This window comes from Pelodiscus sinensis, chromosome 3, assembly GCF_049634645.1.
Source record: "Pelodiscus sinensis isolate JC-2024 chromosome 3, ASM4963464v1, whole genome shotgun sequence".
Taxonomy (NCBI): Eukaryota; Metazoa; Chordata; order Testudines; family Trionychidae; genus Pelodiscus; species Pelodiscus sinensis.
Window position 1 is genome coordinate 194,597,963 of NC_134713.1, and position 19,509 is coordinate 194,617,471.

Consider the following 19,509-nt stretch of genomic DNA (forward strand, 5'->3'; position numbering starts at 1 on the left):
GTCTGTACGCAGGGGAAGTTTTTTCGAAAAAAGGCTACTTTTTTCGAAAAAACCCCTGAGTCTGGACACAGCCTTGAAGTCTGTTCTCCTTCCTGGATTGGTTTTAATCCCCACCTATAACTGGAGAACCAGGTTTGAACAAACCTAATAATGCTCAGCAGGAGCTACCCCGTTTGGCTTGGGTTTGGGTGGCATGCCTGTGAAATGGTTTTTTACGTGATTTCCACCCAAAACAATAAGGGTGGGAAACCTGCTGCAAAGTTGAGCTGTTCAGCAGAAGTTTGGGCACAGGTCCAATAGCAGCCCACTGGATCACGTTGGTTAACAGTACAGTCTAGTTTGCAGGGGCCTAGCCTTCTTCCAGACATTGTATCACTGTGTCAAATCAAGCTGTTACTTCTTTCAACAAATAGCTGTCAGGAAAAGCACCACTCGTCTCAGGTAGATATTTTAATTTTCTGCTTGGATTCACTGAGCAGCTGTGATTTCTCCTCTTTGGACTGTTGCTTGGATTTGCATAAGGCCATTAAGGACTGTTAATGATGTTTATCACCAGTACAGCTGCCATTTATATTTGCGTGGCGTACGTAGAATTAAACATCACTAATATTACTAATTATTATTAGCAGGGCAATTAACGATCCTAAAACCAACCTGCAGGGTAAAGATTTCCCAACGTACTCTTCCAAACCCGAACCACTGTTGCAACTTTGCTCACGTTAACTGTCAGAATGGTTGCTGTGCAATTGAATTTGAAAAGTCTGGGGTCTAACTCTTTATTCCAAGCTCCTTAGGAAAAGGCGGGGAGGGAGGGTTCAGGACAGGATTGAAAGTGATGCAGCATTTTAACAGCATTTGCTGCTTCGTGGGTAGATTTGCCCCTCCCCCCATTTTCATATGAAGTTTAGCATGCTGCGGGGTCTATATGAAGGATTCTGTAGGGCCATACACAGCGGGGGACATTCCCTGGGGGGTTCCGAATTCAGCTCTTGCTGAGCCCTGTGGGCAGGCGAGGACAAATCTAAATTCACTGCCGCTTAGATTGTAAGCTCTTTGGGGCACGGGGCCACCTTTTGGTTGTGTGTTTGTACAGCACCTAGCGCAGGCCTGGGACAGGACTGGAGGCACTTGGCATTAGGGTAACACAAATAATAATGACAAGTAGACTCTCCCATCCTTGCCTTGCTCCAAGGAGGCATGCCATGGTCACGTTTCCTGTCTCGGGAGCTGTCCAGGGCGCGGCATTGTATTGGAGCTGTGCTCTGCCTCTACAGACCTAGTGTTGGGGACAGATTGGTTTGGATCTCCCCTCTTTCGGCAGCATTGTCACGGCGGGACCTGTCTCTAGTACACTTTCCTTCATTTTCTCTAAAGAACCTGTTTGTTGACGCAATCACCTTTCTTGTTTTGCCTGCGATTAGCAGTGGGGAAGTGGCTTGAATCTGGAATTGGGGGAAGAGAGCTATCCAACCACGTGCAGTGGGAAATGGATTGCTATTATTATTATAGTTCAGCAGTGCCTAGAGGGCAACTAGATCACAGCCCTTTTGTGCTGGGTATGGTACAGGCTTATAGTGAATGATAAGATACGCAAGTGGGCCGAGAGGGGGGTTATGAGAGGAAGGATGATGTTCTTAACCAGTTCTTAGCCAGAAGAAGTGCAGTCCTGGACCACATATCAAATTCTTGGAGAGCCCACCTCCCATCAGAAATTATTGTCCACCCCTGGTTTACATGTTAAAATCTATGTCCATGTAGTCATAGTTAATTGTACATGCAGTCTCCCATACTCATGGGCTTTGCTTTACTAGTATTACCTAAACTTTAGTGCTGTGCACTAGATCTCAGCTAGGGGAACCCAGTAAACTAAGTGTTCTCTCTCACTTTTTCTCTCTACCCCTCCCTCTGTCTCTGTCTCTGTCTCTGTCTCAATTTTCTTTCTTCCTTTTCTCCTCCTACAAAGGGAAAAACATTAGCAGACTCCTTTGAGACATCGGCCCTATGGGGGCTGTATATCAGAATGTGTGTGTGTGCTTGTGCGCACTTGATCAGAGATTTTGGCTATGTCTAGACTGCAGGCTTCTTTTGGAAGAAGCTTTTCTGGAAGAAATCTTCAGAAAAAAAGCGTCTACCCAGCAAAAGTGCACCAAAAAAGCGATCTGCTTTTTTGAAAGATAGCCTCCACACTGAATGGACGCTCTCTCACATTTCAGCTGTGATTACTGTGGACCGAGTGGCCACCAGGGCACCTGTGCTTTTTCCTCTTTCCTTTTCTTTCGAAAGAACTCCCTCTTCCCCATCCACACACACCTCTTTCCGAAAAAGACTTCTTCCTTGTGGAAAGAGGTTTACCAATGTCAGGAAAAAAAAACCCTTTTCTTTCGATTTTTTTCAAAAGAACACAATTGCAGTGTGGACGTAAGTGAAGGTTTTTTTTGGAAAAATGGCCGTTTTTCCGAAAAAACTCTGCAGTGTGGACATAGCCTTTGTCAGCAGGGTCCAATGTGTTTGTAGTCTTGGCAGCAGTAATTAAAAAGAGGAGAGTCTTGACCCTGGTCTGGCTGTAGCTGGAAGTAATGTCTTCCTTTCTTGCTAATTAGTTCCCACCCTCGCAAATGCTGTCATGCCTTGTGCATCTTCCTTTCCTGTGCTGTAGGGTTCTATTCAATGACTGAGCAGTGTAAAGCAGCGGTACTCAGCCTGACGCTTGCAAGCCACAAATGGCTCTTTAATGTGTCTCTTGTGACTCTTTGCAACACGTGATATTAAAACATCACGGCTGTGTATACACTGGGCCACTTATTCCGGAAAAGCAGCCGCTTTTCTGGAATAAGCTGCGAGCTGTCTACACTGGCCCCTTGAATTTCCGGAAAAGCACTGACGATTTACTGTAAGAAATCAGCTGCTTTTCCGGAAAAACTATGCTGCTCCCGCTCGGGCAAAAGTCCTTTTTCCGGAAAACTGTTCCGGAAAAGGGCCAGTGTAGACAGTACATTAGTCTTTTCCGCAAAAAAAGCCCCGATCGCGAAAATGATGATCGGGACTTTTTTCCGGAAAAGCGCGTCTACATTGGCCACAGACGCTTTTCTGGAAAAAGGGCTTTTTCAGAAAAGCAGCCTGCCAGTGTAGACGCTCTTTTTCCAGAAATACTTATAACGGAAAACTGTTCCATTTTAAGCATTTCCGGAAATTCATGCCAGTGTAGTTATTGTAATCATGCCCACGTGATTTAATTATTAGCCAATCAGAATGCTTAGCCAGTTGTAGTTGATAAATAATAATGGTTCAGTCATTTTGTTTTGAGAATAATATGTGTATAAAACCAACTATTTCTCTATCATACTGTTTCAATATGAATAGATAGCACTGTGATCAATGAAACAATGAATTCACATTACTGTGGGTCTTTGGGCTAATGTGGATCATTACAGGCATTCCCCGGGTTACGTACAAGATAGGGACTGTAGGTTTGTTCTTAAGTTGAATTTGTATGTAAGTGGGAACTGGTACATATTGTAGGGGAAACTCTAGCCAAACATTTCTCCAGAGCTCAGTTTTATTCTCCCACACCTCACTTCCCTCAGTCCTTTATTCTCAATCTGAGGTGTCTGCTGAGAAAAGCCGCTCCGCATCTCCCTGGTCTGCTGGGGCGGGCGCTATCTTCGCGTCTCCCTGGTCTGCTGAGGGGAAGCAGCTAGTGCGGGTTTGCCTCACCCCGTTTGTAAGTAGGGAACCGATGTAAGTCGGATCCATGTAACCCGGGGACTGCCTGTAATTCGATTCCTGGACCACTGAGGTCTACAAGCTCAAGATAAAAAACCTGCACTGTAGAGAAAAGAAAAGAAAAGAAAAGAAAAGAAAAGAAAAGAAAAGAAAAGAAAAGAAAAGAAAAACTATTTCCTGTTTTCCTTTTTCTGGAGTTTTCCTCTGCATATCATTTCTGTCCTTACTCTCGCTATTGCTCGCCAAAGATTTCTTCACCATGGGACACTTGGCCTGGCTGAGCCAAATGTGGGTTGCAGGAGCATTTGTGATCAGTCCCCGAGGGGAACTTTTCCGTGCTGGGTGGACTGACAAGTTGGTGCTTATATTGCTGTGGTTACTATGGTTGCAGTGCATAACCTAACTGGCAACACTAGGAATTAAGTTGTCTCTTGGATATATTAAGATGTATGTGTCAGCCTGTGAAAGGTTTCAAAATGCAACTAACAGCCCTTTACGTTTTCCACAATAACTCTTTAGGGGTTGGCCATAAAGAGACAAGGAGAGTCACTTATTTTTAACTGAGCAATCTGCGATGGCTTAGTTACGCTTCGGCTGAGCCCTGTAATGAAATTCTTCACCTTGCAGAGAAATATAGGGCCAGATTCTCTGATCCACCCCATTCCCATTGCAGGTTCCAGCTGCACAAAGGAAACTGAATTGAGCCATATATGGTCTGAAGAGAATGTACAGGGATGGAGGGGTTATCAGCAGTCATAAATCTGCTGTAACCTGTGCCATCCCCACTCCCAACCTAGATGGAGCAAAATCTTGGCTTGACTTCACAATAGCAGTGTAGATTTGCCATGACCTATGTGAAAAATGAACTCCATGTATAAGCCCAATTCCTTATATGGGCGCCACTCAACTTGGCATCAGAAATCCAGCTAGGTTCTTTCCAGCTTTTAAAGCATCTCCAATAATACAGATTCTGCCTGTTTGTAATCCCCCAGGAGTTAATGGGTTTGCTCAGATGTGCTGTGGGGCAGAAATCCCATAGCATCTGTGGGACAGCATAGCTGTATAGGAGAGTATGTTGGACCTTCCAGGCTGTTATTACAAATGACAACCCATGAGCAAAGTAAAGCCAGCTTAACTTTCAGATTCCAGGCTGAGCTGGACCTGTGAAGCTTACATAAGGGCTACGTCTACACTGGCATGAATTTCCGAAAATGCTTTTAACGGAAAAGTTTTCCATTAAAAGCTTTTTCGGAAAAGCACATCTAGATTGGCAGGACGCTTTTCCGGAAAAGCACTATTTCTGGAAAAGCGTCCGTGGCCAATCTAGACGCGCTTTTCCACAAAAAAGCCCCGATCGTCATTTTCGCGATCGGGGCTTTTTTTGCGGAAAACAAATCTCAGCTGTCTACACTGGCCCTTTTCCGGAACAGTTTTCTGGAAAAAGACTTTTGCCCAAATGGGAGCAGCATAGTTTTTCCAGAAAAGCACTGATGATTTTACATTAGATCGTCAGTGCTTTTCCGGAAATTCAAGTGGCCAGTGTAGACAGCTGGCAAGTTTTTCCGGAAAAGCGGCTGATTTTCCGGAATAACTTGCCAGTGTAGACACAGCCAAGGAGTTCACCCAAAAAAATCTTTGGGAATCAGTGGAGTCAGGTGTTATCCCTGTGTGACGTGGTGATCATTTGTTAAATGTCAGTTCCGGCACTCACTTTTTTATTTGGCAAATGATAGAAATGTTACCCCATCTTCAAGAAACATCAGTGGTTAAAGGGGTAAAATGTGCAGCCCTGAAGAACAAAGTTAAGAGAGTAAATTTAATTTTATAAACTTCTTATAAAAATGGAAACTTAACATCCAACAAGGAAGCTCTAGAAAATGATGGAGAAACTTATCTCGGAGCCTAAATCTGGATTTAGGAGCATACCTCTAGGGACTTAGAATTCAGGTTTTTCCATCATAACCTGCAGCCGTGCACATACGCGTGTGCATGAAGGCAGAGCTCCGCTGGTGTAAATCTCATCTGACCCTCCAACTACATGACCCCACTTCTCATTTAAAACACAGGTTCTTTACATGGCTCGGGCAGTGTCAGGAAACGTTCACCTGAGCATAAATTACACGTACACCTGCTTATAGAGTCACCGTGGAAAGAGACTTTCGGGTATGACTTTTCAAACTATTTAAAGCCTGACAAATGCCAGTCATGTCAGGGTTAATACCAGAGAACGCTGGGGAACTGGTTTATTTCAGCTTTCTGCAATGGGACCTTTTGTCTAGGTGCGGCAGGATGAAAACGAAGCTGCTGTTGGATTAGATTGAATTCTTGCACAAGCATGACTTGAGGAAGTGGCTGGGCACCAGATTGCTGGTGTAAACGGGCCCCGCTCCAATGACTTCTCCGGAGCAGTGCTGATGAACGCCAGCGAAGGATCTGGCCCAGACTGTTTGAAGTTACACTCGAGAAATGGAAAATAAAGATTTGAGGAGACAGCTGCGGGGACGTCCTAGGCTGTAAAAAAAACCAGAGCAGAGTTTAGCAGATTGTAGATGTTACAGCCCCGTGACTGCTTTTAATCTGCCCTTTTAAGATTTCGCTAATGAAGTCAAGGACTGAATTACTCAGTGGCTTTTCTCTTCCCCAATCCTAGTTCCTGTCTAAATTGGCCCCCAGTGACCCAAATTACTTCCGATTGCTGAACCTTTGAAAGGTGTTGAGTGGAAGGAACTAGGCAGCCATCCTGTTTTATCCTCTGTTCAAAGTGAATTGCATGTCCTTTTCTTCCTAAGGCTCGTCTTCACGGCACTGCTAGCTTGAGGTATAACACAGGTCCTGCCCTTAATACAACCCCTGACCTCACAGTGAATTCTCTAAAGGTACGACTATACTACATGCTTCTTTCGAAAGAAGCTTTTTCAAAAGAATCTTTCGAAAAAGCTTCTTTTGAAAGAGATCGTCTAGACAGACACAAATTTTTCGAAAAGGCGATACACTTTTTTGAAAGACAGCACCCAGGCAATCTGGATGCTCGCTTTCAAAAAAGCCCTATTTGTGGTCAAGAACGTCTTTTTTCAAAAGAGCTCTTTTCAAAAGAGGTGTTCTTCCTCATAAAATGGAAAAAATGCCGCGTTCTTTCAATTTAATTTCAAAAGAACGCAGCAGCAGTCTAGACGCAGGTGAAGTTTTTTAGAAAAAAAAGCCACTTTAAAAAAAAAAAAACCTGTAGTCTAGACATAGCCTAAGCCCTGGTCTGCACTAGGGAGTTATTTCAAAATAACCCTCCTTATTTCAAAATAATAAGTGGAGCATCCACATTACTTAGCCCGTTGTTTCGAAATAACAGGCTGTTTCTTTTTGAAATCTGTATTCCTGCTTTCTTTGGGGAATAACACTAATTTTGAAATAGTCATTTTAAAATAAAGGTAGTATGGATGCTCTGCTGCTGCTATTTCGAAATAACAACTCCCCAGAGCATTTTGAACTGTTTACTCCCCGGTGCTCCCTGGGGCTCTAAGTCGAGGTAGCGGGTCCACGTTAAGGGAGCCTGCCTGGGACTAATTTCAAGGCTCCCCTATAGTGAAGACACACTGGTTCGATTTTGTTATTTCGGGAGTTATTATTTCGAATTTAGTTACTTCGAAATAGTTTCCTAGTGTAGACACGCCCTAACTCGAGGGACTCACATAGCTGTCCCGGAGAGTACAGCTTCACCATCTGCCCGTGCTGCACAGACGTAACTGAGGGCAGAATTCAGTTCATCGCCTCGGGTTTTGTGCCTCTGAAGAGTAGTGGGCCAGCTTGCACTAAGACGTGACAGTCCCTCCTTGTGGACATACAGGGCTTGTGATGATGAGAGCCCGGCTCACTCCTCCTTATCTACATGTTTTCTCAGGTGGTTGCGCTGTCTTCGTGGAGTCTGCTGCGAGATTCAATCTACTACACACTCTCTGTTGTTGCCCTCATTGTGGTAAGTTTTTGAAGGCTGTTATAGAAAAGCTAATTCTCTCCTGTGGGCTTGTGTAGAAAAGTTCATTCTTTCCTGTGGGCCACATCGGGATTGTCACCAGGGTGCGCGCCCCAATACTATAGGGGAAGGGAACTGTGAGCCTCGAGGGCCGGATCCAGGCAAGCCAGAAGCTGCATCCAGCCCCCAAGCCTTAGGTTCCCCACTCAATGGCCTGACATCCAACAATTAACCCTTTTCAGCTCCCATCCTGTGCAGCGAGAAATGTGAGTGCTCAGACTTGCTGAAAGCCAGGCTGCAAAGGGAAGCCATACTCACGTAAGACTGGAAATGTAAAAACGGCTGCAGTTACATGTGACGTTTTCAGCCAGGCTCACACAAAATCAGGAAATAACAAAAGCGAAGTTTCCCAGAGAAAATCTACATGTTTGTTTCCTTCTATAACATCACGGTCATCTTGGACATGCAGCCTAAAATAAACCAACCCCTACCAAACTGGGGACAGAGCAATGGGGATCTTCTCATATTCACTTTAATATATTTCAAAGGTCAAGTAAGCATGGCGGTGAGAAGAGAAATGTTTGCAATTCCAGAATTTGTGTGATTGTAACTAGGCAACGCTAAAGTTTCCTGGCTGTATTTTCCTTCACCATATGCATGTGCCTGCATACTGGGTACATATTCCATGTTCATAGCTCGTCCCTCCCCTTGAGACTCCCAGAAAAGAGTTTGCCTCAACTTGTTTGTGCTTTGCAATCTCAGCGCTGCAAGGTCAGCCTTCTGCAATTGATGAAAAATAGCTTGTTTTCAATCTGATTCATACCTCCACTCCGGTGCAGGAATAAAAGCCAATGACAGGAATGATGTGTGAAACAAAAGCTGCTTTGTTACTTCCACAGCTGGAGAATAATGAAGCACGAGAAAGTGGCTTTTGAACAATAAACCAACCACCCCATATATTGTAAAAAATTACCTCCCACGGGCAGAAAGGACATATGCAACATTCTCAGATGTTTGATTGATGCATTTGTTTATTTTTAATCCAAGAGGAAGCGTGGTTGTAGAAAGCTGCTTTGCTTCTCACCTGATGGGGTTTTCGTTTGCAGGAGAGTTGCAAACCAATTGGGGTGTGGGTGAGGTTTTTCAAGTTTCCCAGTGGTCTTTAATGACAGCTTTATTTTTGGCTGCTTCTCGGCATCCTAACAATGGCCTGATACAATCATACCTTGTGTGTCATATCTAGCGTGTTCCTTTAATTGGGTATGTAGCTAGAAACTCAGACCATGAAACAAAACTGCCTATAAATAAAGTATACACTACTCTTCTGTTCTGGTTCCTTCTTTCTTCCCTCCCTAGCTATGTCTTCCATGGAGGGTTATTCTTTGTGGCTACAGAGCTACAAAAGTCCTGTTCTTCACTCCAAAGTCTTCGGATATTTTTACTCCTTCCCAGGCCTCAGCAGCTCCTTGCTATCAATAGGGCTATGCCAATAGCCATTTGTTAAATGCATCTAAAGGGAAATGGCAGAACGGGGAGATATGCCTTCATTTTGAGAATTTCCCTTATCCCGTTAGCCATGTAGAAACCCCTCTACTTGATGTTTTCTCAGTGGGCATTAAAATACCTTGTTAGATCAAACAGGGTCAGGTTTAGGTGGTAGCTCTTGTTCAGTTGTTAAAATACATAGCCTGCCTTCCTCCCTTCTGAGACCCCCATCTCCCCCTAGAGACAACCACCTGACAAAGAAAACACCATCACCTTAACCCTGCCCCATGGGGGATGCTTGCCTTCCAGCCTCTCCTACCACAGAAGAAAGTGGGTGATGCCTAAGGACTATCCCAAAAGGATGCTCGCTGTGATTACTTTGGTGGTAGATAGCTCAGGGAAGGGAGTGGAGGGAAATCTAGCCTCACACTGAAGCAGAATGAGGGGTTTGTGGTCTATGGTGTTGTGGGGGGGGGGGGGGGGGGTAAGTGCCACTGAGTGAAGGAGTAAAGAGCATGTCCCGCTAGGTGTTTTAACTTTTCATTTCTTTACTTTTGAGATGTTGCATCAGGTTGGTTACACATGCTGCACCCTCACATGCTCTGTCCTATAGCATTGAATGCCTGAATGTTAAATAGTGTTACTCAGTTATGAAGGAATATGAAAACCTCCTTGGCACAAAACTTCCAGAGTAAAATGCAGGACCACGAAATCAAAAAGGGAGAACACCCACTTACTTCAATGAGGCGAGGATTTCCCATACAACCGTTCTTTCTTAGTGCCGTTCAGCATATGTGAAATTGTACTCGTCACAAATTGCACTTGGGTAGCACCTTCCGTTTGCGAGGCATGTACATGCATGAAGGAATTCGGCCTCAGCACATTCCCATAAGATGAGCTGAGACAAGGCAGTGTCTTCAGGCCCACACACGGCCTTTTCCCCACCATGCAGGGTGACTTATGGACAGACAATAATGACATAGTTCATACTAGTGGATGGTCTGTGATTTGAAGTGAACCAGCCCCTCTCCTGCATTCCCCAGATACGGGCATGTTGACACGAACCTTTATTTCACATTAACCATGAAAATAACCAGATTAATGGCATAGTGAAGAAAAGTGGAAAATTTCACAAAATACCAGTGCAGGCTAGTTCTAGTTATAACTGATCAGTCTTCCTCTACCAGTCATCTGAATGTTCCCTCAGACATTTTTTTTCTATGAGATAAAATGAGTTTCTTGGACATTGAAAGAAGAAAATACATTTTCTTGGGTTAAAATAAATGAATCACATACAATTATTGTCAGTTTTGAGACAGGAATGTATAAAAGCCAGAAATGTCCAAGCAGATCCCAGTTCAACAACGGACTTAAGAACATTAAGTGCATCCCTACTCAGCAAAACATGTAAGTCCCTTTGACTTAATTGGGACTCAGGATACATCTAGACAGCGGGGGTTTTCCGGGATATCGGAGGTATCCTGGAAAAACTCTGCCGTGTCCAGGGAACAAACACATTTGCTCTTCCAATTTTTTTTTTGCGGAAGAGCAAATGCGCTCTTTCGAGGAGCCCTGTACACCTTGTTCTATGAAGAATAAGGGCTCCTCCGAAAGAGGAGTCTTTTCCGCCATTTGACCCCGTCTAGATGGGTCCAAATGGTGGAAAAGCCTCTTCCGGAAAAGCAATCAGAAAAAGCTATGCAAATTAAGGAGCGCGATTTGCATAGATTTTTCCTACAAAAGGCTATAGTGTAGACCTAGCCTTAGGCTCATGCTTAACTTTTAGCATCGTTTATGATCTTTTGTTCTTTTAACAAATGGATGGTGCTGATCTCCTAGCTGTGACTGCTCCATCGTGGCTTTCGCTAACCATATATGGTCTGTGGGAAAATAAATATGTTCCCATTCATATTGAGTATTTTAAAGTTAGGGGTCTAACATTAAATCACTTAAGAATCTAGGGTCCACCAGTGTAAACTGGCATGGATTAATTCACACCGGCTGAGCAGTTGGCTCTGTAACTCTTTTTTCCAAATAAAAACTGCACCCAGACCTTCTTTTAATTAGTGGTTGGCAAAAGAACATCTAATTCCTCAAACTATGTCAAAGTTAGCCTGCGGCTTGCCTTAAGATGAAAAAATTCAGAACTTCCGAATTTTAAAGGGACACTAGCCCAGATCCTCAGAAGCATTTAAGTTCCTAACTCCCGTGGATTTCTATAAGTGTTAGGTACCTAAATGCCCTAGAAGATGTGGGCCACTGTCAAAACTGTTAGGCCAAAACCTGTGGCCTACAGCTTATTTTCCTTTTTAATCACAGAGGTGAGTGTGTGTGCTTCTGTGTCCTGTTGCACCACAACTATTGTTGCCATATCAAAGCCTGGTGAGTGTGAGCGATAACCTGTGATGTTCATAATATATCACAGCCATTTTATCATCTGATAAGTAATGTCACTGATTACATTGCAAATGAAGAGGCTTGCTGTTTACAGAGTGTTCAGGCTAAGAGAGTGTTTCCTTTTCCCTGGGTTGTTCTCTGGTACCATACTAGTGCTTTTGCATGGCGTTTTCCTAATGAAACCACATGTCTTCATGCCATGTACAGAGGAGAGCAAATAACAAGCCATGAAGCTTTAGAGCAGCTGAGCTAAACATTCCCTCCCATCCAATAAGTTAAAACCAAAAACACCAGCCAGGGATTTCCTGGGATCTCAGGTTGTAGGGTGGCTGTGGCCTGAGGCTGCGGAGCTCACGGCCCAGCTGGCACTGATGTGGCAGTGCATCGACACTCAGCTGTTTTGGGATGATGCCCCTGATCCCACGCTGCTGTCAACATGTCGGCTATGCAGCGCTGGAGACTTGTCAGGGCCACATTCTAACAAATGCGACACCGAGCTAAAGGGTAAAAACCAGGAGGCCGTTTTCCTAGCTGTCTGGTAAGATAAAATATGCCGCATGATGTAAGTGTCCAGCAGAACAGGAGGGCTGGAGAAAGCAGGCACTTTGGCAGGACAGGCAACTCCACGCGGCACAGCTGTCCTCCTGGCGTTGTGTTCTCCCAGCATCCTGTCACGGCACATTACAATGCCATACCCATGCCACCACCTGAAAACAGTTTTGAAATGAAGCCTGTAGTTGTGGGTGACAGGAACCGGCACTGAAGATGTCCATTTGGTGTGGGGAAAAACTGGCACCTCCAACCATCACTAGTGGGGTATCTACTGGCATTCTTTCCTTCACATCTCTGCTCGCCCAGAGGCCCTGGTGAAAATAAGCGACGGAGCGTGAGTGCCATCTAGTGGTGACTGGGAAGAGCTAACCCTTAAGTTGCTGCTTTAAAAAGTCCAGTGTCACCGCTTTGTGACATGATGTTATTGTTATCTGGGAAGATATGACACTTGGAGAAACAACATATTCCTTGCCCCCAAAAGCTTTGAGCGGTGTTATTGTATAGTAGGAATGGCAGGTGCTCAACACTTTTGAAAATCAGACCCTGGCAGCAGATTCTTAGCTGGTATAAAACACATGTAGCCTTCATTCGCTTCACTGGAGTGTGCTGATTTATATCGGCTGATGGGGAACCGCCCTTCTTCCCAAGGCATATGTTTATATCATGATTTCCATGGGACACCCGGTTTCTCCCATAACTTCATGTGCTTTGCTGCATGTTCAGGCAGCAGGGTATTTTCAGCTGTCATGTACGCTGTCACGTTTCATGGATAACGTGCCTTTTTTTTTTAATTTCCCACAGTTTATTTATGATGAAATCGTTACTTGGTAAGTGTATCCAGCTGTCTAATTTCTTTCTTGTCACTGTCTGATTATATTGCTGAAAAGTCAGGGTTAATGAGCGTGGGGAAAGCTAAAATTCTGTAGAGCAATTCAGGCTCCAATTTCCTGCTCCGCAGGAAACCCAATTAGCAGGTGGACTGGCATAACTCATTTTGTGAGCTAGGGAGGAATGCCCAGGAGAGGTTCATTCACAGCCTCCCCTGATGCAGGGAGGCAGCAGTGTCAAACTGCACCCTCTGTCCTCCCACATTCGCTCCCCAGAGGAAGTGCTGTCTACGTGGGCAAACTGGCCATACGGCATGGCCTTTAGTCACAGGTCTGCTGCCAGGGTGAGGTCACAGTGACTGGCAAGGGGCAGTGAAAGCCAGAGGGAAATGCCATGAAACATGAGCATTAGAAACTGTCTTCTCTAAGTTTGTCCAAATGTTTGAACTTGTACAAAGAAATGGAATAAAATGTATCTTTGTAAGAGCGATGTTAAAAACACAGTGACCTGAGAGAGCATGAAAAGGACAAAGGCCAGTTAAAAATCATGTACCTATGTTATTGATAACAATGTAGCTTAATACCGCTGAAAATGGAAAAATCTAATTTACTTTCCGCTGCTTCCTCTGTTTGTTTGCTGCGTCTCCCTCAGATTGGACAATGATGTTAAGCAGTTTAACTTTTGCTCATAGTCAGTTTATTTTCATTGTCAGGTTTTCTGTAATGCTTGGGTTGCAAACACTGCAGGGAGTTGCGGAGTTTTAACTTGTTCCCCCAGGGTGTTTACTTTTAATTGAATGGAGACGTTTCTACAGTTTTGCAGAGTTTTTGTTGCTGTTGTTGCTGTTTTTTCTTTTTAAACTAAAATTAAATTTGAGGGCAAAGTAGATTTCGCGGTGTCCTTTCAACAGAGAAGCCGAGTGCTGGGCTCTCAAAACAAGGAAGATGAATTAAGAGGGTCGGTGCTAAATCTGAGCAATCAAAAAGCCACAACTCTCTTTCAAAGGAAATGAGTCGTAGTGTATAGAACTGTGGGGGATGCTTATAGCTGGGACTAGGGGCTTGTCACAAAATGTAAAGGTCTGGTTTGAGGGGAGGAAAAGAGAATGTCATGACTATAGTGAGGAGTACCTAAAGCCAGGGGCTGTGTAATTTTAATGCAAGTGCCCTTTATTTTGTAGTAGAAACTGCTAAACAAATCATGGCATCCCATTTAACTAGCAGTGTGAACCGTGCAAAGCTGCCTGTCCAGGGACTGCTGGCTCAGCTGGGTAGCAGCAGCGGCATGGGGAGGAAGCTGGAGAGAACAGCTGCTTCCCCTCCTCTTAAGCCAGCTCTGGGAACTTAGTGGGCCTGATTCTCCATTGCTTTGCACCCTGTGTCAATGTGCACCCCTGTGCAAAGTGGTCCCACTCCGCTGCATCCATGACACGTGCTGTCCTTCCCAAAATGTCCAAGCTACGTCTTTTTTTCCAGGTGGGATCAGAGGAGCAGTTAGAATCCCAGAGCATTGTCTACAACCTGTTTCCTACCCCCCCTTTTGACAGGCAGTACACGGCCCAGTGTGCTGAATGTTTCCATGGGGGTTTATTGGATGACTGAGGCAGGGAGTGCTGTCAGGCACAGGTGATCTCGCTCTGTTCTCCTATGAGTCGTCCCTCATATGCCTCTCTTTGCAGGTGGGAGTCCCTGGTCCTAGTGCTGATGTACGTCATTTACATCCTGATCATGAAGTAAGTCACATATGCCCTTGGCCTGTTTAAAATGCCCAGCTCTGCTTTGTGATGTACTTTGAGTCTGCAAAGGTAATTCAAGAGCAGTAGGAGGGGAAGAGTTTCTCTAATGCCATGGCCCCAGGACTTTGCTGGCTCCCATCACATGGGGTATGACTAGACTACATTGTTATTTTGAAAAAACGTCACCTGTATCCACACCGCAATCGCGTTCTTTCTAAATTAAATCAAAAGAATGCAGGGGGTTTTCAACATTGGTAAGCCTCAAATGACGAGAAAGGGCTCTTTTGAAAAAGACCTGTGTGGATGCAGAACAGGGACATTTTTCAAAAGAAGAGGCACTTGGAAAAAGCACAGGTGCCCTGGCGGCCATGCTGTGAATCGCAATCAGGGCTTTCTTCTGAGAGCACGTCCATGCAGCCTGGACGCGCTCTTTCGAAAAAGCAGATGGCTTTTTCAATCCGGTGTTGAGGTGTGGATGCTCTCTTTCGAACGAAACTTGCAGTCTAGATGCATTCTGAGGGTACGTCTACACTGCATTCCTCTTTCGAGAGAGGAATGCAAATACAGACAAATGAACTTGCAAATGAAGCGTGGATTTGAATTTCCCGTACTTCATTTGCATAATCACAGCCAGCCTCTTTTTCGAAATACCCTATTTCGAGATAAAAAGCGTCAATGACTTTAGTTTGGGACGGATGCATACCAGGGCGACTTATAGCGGGGATGCCCTGTATTGGCATAATTCAGCCCTGAATTACTAGACCCAGAACAGGCATTATACTTTTTACAGTGAGTTTGAAAAGCAATGTTCTAATATATGTTTTAAAAATACTCTGTTGTATCATGTATGTTAAAAATATCCTGGACACTAATACAAATATATAGAGAGATTTGTTTTAGAGTTGAGGATATTTTTTTACACGTTTTATGGACTTTCGTGTTTGAGGACACAGAGACTATGTATACACTACGGGGGTTTTCCGAGATACTGGAGGCATCCCAGAAAAACTCCACCGCATCCAGAGAACGCATCTGCTCTTCCGCTTTTTTTTTTTTTAAGGAAGAGCAGATGAGCTCTTTCGGAAGCCCTGTCTTCCTTCTTCCACGAGGAAGAAGGGATCTTCTGAAAGAGGAGGCTTTTTCGGAATTTGGCCCAGTGTAGATGGGCCAAATTTTGGAAAAGCCTCATCCAAAAAAATATTGGAAAAAGGTACAGAAATTGCAGAGTGCAATTTGTGTACCTTTTTCGGATAGATCAGTGTAGTCTAGACATAGCCAGAGACTGTTTTGCATGTAACTAAGCTAGAGTTGAGCTGTTCTTAAGGCTAGATGGCTTTAAAACCACAGGGCCTTCCCTGCCCTAAGGACACGTCTACCCATCAGGGCTAAAGCCGAAATAAGCTATGCAACTTCAGCTACGTCACTTGCGTAGCTGAAGTCAAAATAGCTTAATTCGGCTTTTGGCACTGTCTACAAAGCAGGAAGTCGAAGGAAGAACACTCTTCCTTCGACTTCCCTTACTCCTCATGAAATGAGGGTTAGAGAAGTCGGAGTAAGAAGTCCTCCAGCTCGCTATTATTTCGACATTATGTTGAAGTAACGGCTTGCAGTGTAGACACACCTTATGTTATTTCAGAATATCATCAGTTATACCGAAATAACACTAGTGTGTAGATGCACCCTCGGATGCTATCGTTTGCTTACACGTGGTCAGCCTTGAGAAAAGAAGGGTTGGCAGGAAAGCGGTGTATAGGGAATGGTGACACAGCTGCAGTTTTTTTTATTTGCATAGGTTTAATGCCTCTATACGACAGTGCTTTGAAAGGAAGACCAAAAATGCTGCGAATATGGTGAATGGATTGGCAAATAACACCGAAATGGATGATAACAGCAACTGTGATGCCACGGTGGTATTGCTAAAGAAAGGTAACTGTTCCAGTAAGTCACGCTACTTGTTTGCATCATTCTGAACAATCCTCACTTTACATTTGTTAGTGATTAAGCTGCACTTAATGGTTCTGCGTTGTCAGGGATTGAGATAAAAGGGAACCTAGATCTGTCTTGTGTGAAACCCGCACCGCCAGATGGCAGTGTCGATACAGGACAGTTTCCAGCTGTGTACGTCCTATTCTTGAAGAGTGCCCTCCCTAAAACTTCTTAGTCTGGGGTTCCCTTTGCTGGGGCAGTGTGCCAGGAGATATGCACAGTCAGAACACTTACACGAATGATGCAGCTTAGAATTTCATAAGAAGCTCTAATTACAGTCACCCTCCAGTAAGCACAGTAGATACAGAGCATCCCCTCCGACACAGCAGCAGGAAAACAGCTGAAGTTGTCTCCTGACCCCTGGCAGTTAAAGGAAGGCAGGGGTCACTCATCCGCTTCCTTTCTGGAGCCCTAGAACGGACTTGCAGACCGGGAGCTGTGCATATGCTACAAACTGGGGGTTTCCTTCTCGTTTTGTACACATGGCAGCTGTGTATTTGGCTAAAAGACTGCTCAAGAATCTGAACTGCTGCTGCTCGTCTCAGTTCCTCCCTCAGCTAGTGCAAGCTGGCCTTCGTTTAAATGGAGCTACGGCAATTTACTGTAGCTAAGGGTCTGGCCCATTACATTTACAAACCTGTGTGTGGACTCCCTCGCTCCAAATCAGGTTCTGTGTACATGGGAGATATTTCCAATTATGCCAGTGTAAGTGCTTTGCTGTACTTGAACTGCTGTACCAAAATGAGTACTCCCGTGGATACAGTATCCTGGAATTAGAGACGTTTGTTTGGGGTTTTTTTTCCCCCTTAACTTAAACATTTTCCAAACTAGAAAAAGGCCAATCTAATGGTGCCTATAGGAAGGTGTCTATAGGACAAGGTGCCTATAGGTAGAGTTACAGTGATATAACTGTAGTGCTTTAACTTTACATCCTATCGTGTTACTCCCCTTGTGTAAACAAGCTCTGAAGAGTTTATTTCAATTTAATTTAAACCTATTCTCATCTGACGGAAACAAACAAAAAAAAGCTACTGGTTATACCCATTTAATAAAATTGGTTTAAATTCATACTTTAGGTTAAACTGGTGCCATTTTCTCTTGTTGACGAGGCCTGTGTTGTGTCTGAAACCAATGTTCCCTCTACTTTTTTTTCCATCCATGTGCAGACTAAATTTTGTTATGTGCACTGAGGCATGTGTGGTTGCACGCCACCAATAAAAACACATGCTGCCGGCTGTGTGTTCTGCTAATCAACTGGGCGGTGTTGCCTTAAGCACTCAGCTTACAGGGAACACGGTCTGAAACTCCTGATTTGTGTGTCTTGATGAGTTGCAGAAACAAAGAGAAACTTCCCTACACACAGACCCTCCAAACAAACAGAATCAGTGGACATTCCGTGGCAAGGTCTTTGTGCTGTAAACCAGTGGTGCGCAACCCATGGGTTGCAACCCCCAAAGGGGTCACAGCTGTCTTCCTGGGGGGTTGCGGCGCTTTGATCTGGTCGACTGGCGGCTGGGCCCAGCCGTTGGTGACCCTCGCTACTCGGGGGTCGCGAAGGAAGAAAGGTTGCGCGCCACTGCTGTAAACAATGGACTAGAAACTATAGAAATGGAGATAACAGGGACTGAACTGACTACATCATTAAAGCCCTGACCCCACACACTTGTGCTCATGTGAGCTGGGCAGAACCCCTGAACCCAGAACACGTGTCAGGGAGTCACAGTCAACCAGCCCTTCCCGGATTGGGAAGAAGAGAGTCTCAAGGCAGGAGTCCGGGTCTGGAAAACCATTGTGCCTTGTCTGTGTTTAGCAGTTTTGACACTTAACGGTGCCAGTATACTCAGAGCAGTGGTCCCATTTACGAGTCGACGAGGCTCCAACCCCATGTGTGACAGGATCAGCTCTCCTCTGTAGGTGGATCATAGTCCATGAGGAGATAATGAGGTGGTGTGCTTAGCCCAGACTAGGCCTGGGGATGTAGCGAAAGAAAGAGTAGACTCCTGCCTGGTCCCTGAGGAAGGAAACTTGTGTGGGAGGAGAAGGCTCCAGGTATGCAGGGTGGAGAATACCTCGCAGGAGGCTGGCCTGAGAGAGCAGCTGCAGGCCACTGCAGGGAGCAAGCCTGGCTCCCAGGGAGAATAATAAGGGCGTGTTTGATTATAAGCCAGCTCTGGGAAAGAGGACTGGGGCTCCTTACTCAAGGAGAGAGGAGGGTGGGGGTACCAGGGATGGGCAATCATTTTTGGTGGGAGGGGGGCACTCCCCAGATTTTGGAAAGTGGTCAAGGAGGAGATGCGGGGTCTAGGGTGGAGGTTGGGTGCAGAAGGGCCACAGGGTAAGGGACTGGGGTGCAGGAGATGGTGTGAGGTTTGAGAGGGAGTTTGGGTGGAGAGCGGTGTGACCTGGGGCAGGGGATGGGGGTGCAGGGTCAAGGAGGGTGTTTGGGTGCAGGAGAGGATTCTGGGGGAGGAGGGGGTGCAGAGTCTGGGATGGAGTTGTGACCTGGGGCAGGGAGTGGGGGTGCGGGAGGGGCAGGGGTGCTAGAGGCAGGCTCTGGCTGGGAGGCACTTACCCAAGGCAGGCTGGGCTCCCTGCCTGCTGCTGCCCCAGATCGCTTTAAACCACAGGCTGCTCCCTCCATGTGGCTCTCAGCTCCAGGAGATGGAAGAGGCTTGTGCTGTCTCCATCCCCCAGGCCAGTCTCTCAGCTCCTATTGGCTGGTTGTTTCCAGCCAATAGGAGCTGAGACATTGGCTAGGATCAATTCTTGTTGGCCAGTTGTTTCCAGCCTATAAGCGCAGCGGATTAGGCTGGGGGCAGGGAGATCACACAGAGCCCCC

The 19,509-nt window shown here is 45.3% G+C and overlaps 1 protein-coding gene across 5 annotated transcripts in view; it reads left to right on the top strand.

Moving 5' to 3' along the window:
• The window catches only part of SLC24A3 (solute carrier family 24 member 3), a 341,570-nt gene that overhangs the window by 278,980 nt on the left and 43,081 nt on the right, over positions 1–19,509 (top strand). For 4 of the 5 annotated variants that reach the window (XM_075925771.1, XM_075925773.1, XM_075925775.1 and 1 more), the window contains 4 exons: positions 7,616–7,690; positions 12,923–12,948; positions 14,628–14,681; positions 16,477–16,622. In XM_075925771.1, coding sequence (XP_075781886.1) covers positions 7,616–7,690; positions 12,923–12,948; positions 14,628–14,681; positions 16,477–16,622 — 301 coding nt within the window. The remainder of the gene's footprint in view (positions 1–7,615; positions 7,691–12,922; positions 12,949–14,627; positions 14,682–16,476; positions 16,623–19,509) is intronic. The other variant, XM_075925774.1, reaches the window with a different exon arrangement.